The sequence below is a fragment of the Lolium rigidum genome, chromosome 6, assembly GCF_022539505.1.
Source record: "Lolium rigidum isolate FL_2022 chromosome 6, APGP_CSIRO_Lrig_0.1, whole genome shotgun sequence".
In the NCBI taxonomy this organism is placed as follows: Eukaryota; Viridiplantae; Streptophyta; class Magnoliopsida; order Poales; family Poaceae; genus Lolium; species Lolium rigidum.
Genome location: NC_061513.1, coordinates 129,791,564 through 129,796,565, shown reverse-complemented (window position 1 = coordinate 129,796,565; position 5,002 = coordinate 129,791,564). Strand labels below are relative to the sequence as shown.

General features: G+C 53.6%; 1 protein-coding gene across 1 annotated transcript; it reads right to left on the bottom strand.

Annotated features, from left to right (window-relative positions):
- Nucleotides 1-373: 373 nt before the first annotated feature.
- On the bottom strand, nt 374-2,330 carry LOC124663281 (probable indole-3-acetic acid-amido synthetase GH3.4). The gene is made up of 2 exons (XM_047201006.1): nt 1,996-2,330; nt 374-1,892 (listed from the first exon to the last, which is right to left on the bottom strand). The coding sequence occupies exons 1-2, from the start codon at nt 2,328-2,330 to the stop codon at nt 374-376; spliced, it is 1,854 nt and encodes a 617-aa protein (XP_047056962.1).
- Nucleotides 2,331-5,002: the final 2,672 nt, after the last annotated feature.

Below are 5,002 nucleotides of genomic sequence, written 5' to 3'. Positions count from 1 at the left end.
TATATAATGTTGTTTGCATCCATTCCATTCATAGTCATAAAGGACTAATCAACTTGTGCCCAAAAATGACAAAAGAAACAAAAAAAAAAAAACTAGCTTCTACTAGTGTACCAGTACTATTTTATTATTATACACAAGCATAAAGAGAGAGAAACAAAAACCCATAGATACGCATCACGTACCCTAGCTAGCTAAGCTGACACTCCATGATTAGCTAAACATTGATTAATAGTGTGGCTCAGGTCCTTATCATATAGCCAAGTCTCCAATCAAGACTTGGCCACAGCATCTCTTGATTAACTAGTCTCTAATTCAGTAATTGATTTATAATTAGTACGAGTAGCTTAATTGAACAACTCGATTACTGAATTAATCAACTGGTGTCCATCTTCTTGGCGTTGCCGCCGATCCACTGCTTGTTTCCTGGGCTCCATTTCGGGCACTTGGGGCTGAAGTACCGGCCTTCCACCCTGCTGTCGAGGAGCTCCACCACCGGCCCCGGCCGCACGCACCGTGGAGCCTTGTACTGGTTGATCGACGCGCCTCGGCTCAGCGCGTAGTCCATGAGCTTGTCGAAGGTGCCGCTGGACACCACCCGGATCTCGAGGGGGCCGACGGAGCGGTCGGCGGCGCGGCACTGCCGGTACACGGTGTTGAGCGCCTCCTCCACGGCGAGGCAGCAGTCCTCGTACACCGACGCCGGCACGGGCGTCGACGTGGTGGTCCCTCCGTCGCGGAGCTCCCAGAAGAGCACGTAGTGGCCCGGGATGGTGCTGGCGTCGGCGTAGCTGGTGTACTCGACGAGCGAGGCGCCGAACGGGTCGAGGTGCTGCACGGCGCGGCAGACGGCGGCGTGCAGCTCCGTCTCGTCCGTCTTGTCGGCGTCGATGCTGAGCGCCACGTTCTTCCGGCGCACGAAGCTGAACATGGGCGCCGCGTTCTTGAACCCCGCGACGCGAAGCACGTCGCCGACGCGGTAGCGGTACAGGCCGGAGTAGGTGGTGACGACCAGCTCGTACTCGCGGCCGAGCTTCACGTCGACGAGGCCGACGAGGTCGCGGCGGTCGGGCTCGCCGCCGTTGCCGGAGCAGGGCTGGACGGGGAGGAACTCGAAGTAGCACATTGTGGGGATCAGGGTGTATGCGACGTCCCCGGGGTTACAGATCGGGTTGAGGTTGAGCCCGAAGTAGCACTCGGAGGAGGCGTACATGGTGCACGCCAGCGGGAGGCCTCCGCCGTAGTACTCCATGGTGGGGATGTACTGCGCCATGGCGCCCGTGACGATGACGTCGATGTACTTGGTGCTGGGCCAGACCCGCCGGATCACGCCCTGCCACGACGGCCTGGCGCAGGCGTCCTCGATCGCGTCCGCCAGCGCCGGGTCGGCGCGGAGCACGCGCCCGACGGCGGCGCGGATGGCCGGGTCCGTGATCTCGGCGTCGAGCACGCCGGCGCGGATGTCCCGGCAGAGGCGGCGCCAGTGCTTCTCGAGGAAGTGGATGGCGCGGAGGAAGCCGGAGGCGAAGACGGCGCCGACGCGGAGCACGTCGGCGCGGTGGACCAGGCCGCAGAGCAGCTGCGCGTACATGCTCTGGTAGGCGTCCACGCAGAGGATGGCCTCGTCGGGGCTGGTGTGCACCGTGTAGGGGTCGTGCGGCCGCTCCAGGAAGTGGCGGCTCTTGTAGTAGCTGGTGAGCACGGGCCGCGCCGGCAGGCCGCCCGGCGTGCGCGACTCCGCCTTGACAAAGTAGAGGTACATGGCCTTGCCCTTGTCGAGGCCGGGCACCGCCTGGCTCATGACCGGCATCAGCAGGCCGTAGAGCTGCGAGCGCCGGTCCATCTCCTCCGCGATCGCCGGCATCATCTTCCTCTCCCCACCCGACGTTCCCGAGCTGCAAGCACGCGCGTTAGACGTTACAAACTTTCCATACCAGCGCGCACGGACAGGTAGGAGGTAGCAGCAGGGTGTAGTGATGGACGGACGTGTGCGCATACCTGGTGAGGAACTCGTAGGTGGGCTTGCCGGAGAGGATGGGCGAGGTGTCGCCGTTGGCGATGCGCATGACGTCGGGGAGGATGTCCTCGTAGGTGGTGAGCGGCGCCAGGCGGCGGAACGCCTCGTCGGCGCCGGGAGCGGCGCCCGAGACGCCGATGCGGCGCAGGTACTCGGCCGGCGCGTTCTGCGCCAGGATCTCGGCCAGCACGCGGCGCTGGACCTCCCCCGCGCACGCCGTCACGTGCTCGATGTACTCCAGCGCCTCGCGGTGCGCCTCGTCGCACAACGAGGCTGCCGCCGCCGCCACCGCCGCCGTGGGCGCTTCCTCCGGCATGGCACTGCTCTGGACCTGGCCCGTATCTAGCGGCAAGTACACCCTTGCAGTACCGCGGCCGTGTCGTGTAGCGCGAGCGCGAGCGCGAGTGCGGTGCTCGTGACTTATCAGCGAGTGATAAGCGAAATGTGTGTTCGTGTGACACAAGCGCCACCCGAGCAAGGCCTTATATAGGGTGTCTGCGGGGCATCCTCGTCATTTCACCCTCCGGTGATTTGACAGCTCTAGCTGCCCCGTACGTGCAAAGTACGGTATACAAGAGTTGAGAAATCGTAGCCCGGATGATCGATCGACGAGCAATTTTATCGGCATTTCTTTGAAAAAATTAAAAATGTGCTCGATCTTCTTGTTCTAGTCGTATTAAAATGAAACTTGGCATTTGGTTGTTCCCTCCGTGCTTTCATTCATACGGCCGGGAGAGGCGTGGTTTATATGATGAGTCACATAAATGATGTGGAGGATGCAAGTGGCAAATGGTTGGTTACATATTGCTCTGGCTACCACGCACACCATTTGCATGATCGATATCAGCCCCTCAATTTTATTACGTAACAAAACTTTATTCTTCTTTTGTGAGAGAAAATTTGATGGTGTTGTCCTTTTGTCAAACTACTTATTTTGGCATATGCATAGGCATGACTTTTTTTTCCAAAAAAATAATTAATTGGTAAATGCTACGGGTGTTGCAGGCGATCGGCTCAATAAAAAAAGTACTTCCTCCGTTTCATGAAAGTTATCGAAGATTGTTAAAATTTACATGTATCTAGACATCTCAGACAACTTTCCTAGAGGGAGTATTTCTCTCTCAACCATAATAACATTTTTCGTTAATTTATTAGAAAATTATATTAAATCGAAAATACTTATTACGGATTGGAGGGCGTACTCCGTATGATACTCCAGTGTAGCCGAAGCTTCCCGTGGCACTCCGTATGATACTCCAGTGTAGCCTAAAGCTTCCCGTGGCCTTGAGAATGCAGGACTCCACGATCTTGCACGTGGTGCACAGGATAAGTCCATTCTAATAAGGAAAAGTTTTTATCGTTTGAGCAATCCGATTGCCCACTAATGCATACTTGCATGCTCAAATCAGTAGTGTGTAGTCAGTACAAGCTTCGGGGGCAGCTCAAAGTGCATTCTCCGCCATCTCAGTTTATCAACTCACTCTAGAAGCAAATGAGCAACTCAAAGTCCCCTTATGGAGATTGTTATACCGGCGGCAGATGGACAGTAGGTCCATTTGGATGACAATGAATGGCTTCAATGTTAGGAGATCTAGCCAAATCTTTTCAGTTGCAGAAGCAAGTTCGAGAAAAAAAAACTGCCACAATTATCCATATGGTAGCGAGAAGTCATACCATAATTTCCGATCATTGATAATAGAAAACTTCATTTAGTTTTTTCCTTTTTATTTTCTCTGTAAATAGTGTTTGCGGAGAATCACATGTGTATTATGTTCCTGAAATTGTGATAGTGTTGGCCCCTTTATTCCTTTTCAATTTAAGAACTTACATTGCTTCTGGTAGGTCGGTCCACTTTTTTTTTCGATAAATGATGCTTTATTACTTTAATAAGCAATTACATCCAGCCTCTGCATAACCAGGATGCACACAGCCGTTTTGTTGTCTCAAGTCCAAAAGGATAAATAATAAAAACTAGGCGAGATACATATCGGAACGATGAATCATATAACGCCTAAAGTGTAGGTGGGGCATCTATCCGTAGACTATGCTGCCACCCATGTAGGGAAAAAGTATCCCTCGCCGTAGCCTCCAACCGTGTACAGACCTCCTGTTGACCACCAAAGCCCACCGGCGAGCAGCGACGGGCAACACGTAGAGCCGGGAGGCTCCCAGGGCTGCTGGTGGGCCCTGGTCCCTCGGGCGACGGCCCGCAATGCTCCGGCACGCACGTCCAAGCTGGTGCAAGGGCGTGCCACCTGACCTATACCTGGTCAGGAAGGTGATGGATTGCTTCAACTAGTTTCCTGCATGGCATACACGTAAACATTAAATACGAGCCTCGATCGGCTCTCAGGCTTTCCTGTGAATCGGCTCAAGGAGCCGATCCACCCATGATTCGTATTGGATCTACGATAACATGGTGGTCCTGCTTGATCAATACTAAGTTAAAACGATCTACGACGATCTAGGGTTTTCACCACATAACCGGAACATCCTACACGTAGTTGAGCCTGGCGAATACGAAAGATAGTAGAAAACCAGCCCTAGACAAGGCCTAAAAACCAACGTAGCGTTGATTCCCGGAGCATCCCATCTAGGACCAGCAAACTACACCCGACGCACTCATCGGATCATTCAACCCGTTTGCAAGGCCTAACGATGCAGATTTTAAACTAATCCTTGAAGATCAAGGAGCGATCATAACGGATCGAATCTACTAAGCAAAGACTAAGCAGGGTGCTGCCCTTACACCTAAAATAGGTGTAAAGGCAGCTAGATATCTAGGGATAGCATAACCAAACGAATATATCAAGATAAAATCAATGCTAACCCTAACACATCTATGATAACTGCGTTGTTCGCCATCAACAAGGCTTCAGCACGAGCAACGCATGAACAACGAATAAACTCGATACTGCCTAGATCGCAAGATGCGATCTAGGCAGCATGGTGCTTACCCGGAAGAAACCCTCGAAACAAGGGGTGGCG

Excerpts from the sequence above, each read along its gene's own strand:
- LOC124663281 (XM_047201006.1), bottom strand. The coding sequence starts at position 2,330 with ATGCCGGAGGAAGCGCCCACGGCGGCGGTGGCGGCGGCGGCAGCCTCG. Across the intron at positions 1,893-1,995 it reads ACCTACGAGTTCCTCACCAG|CTCGGGAACGTCGGGTGGGG; the intron begins GTATGCGCACAC and ends GCGTGCTTGCAG.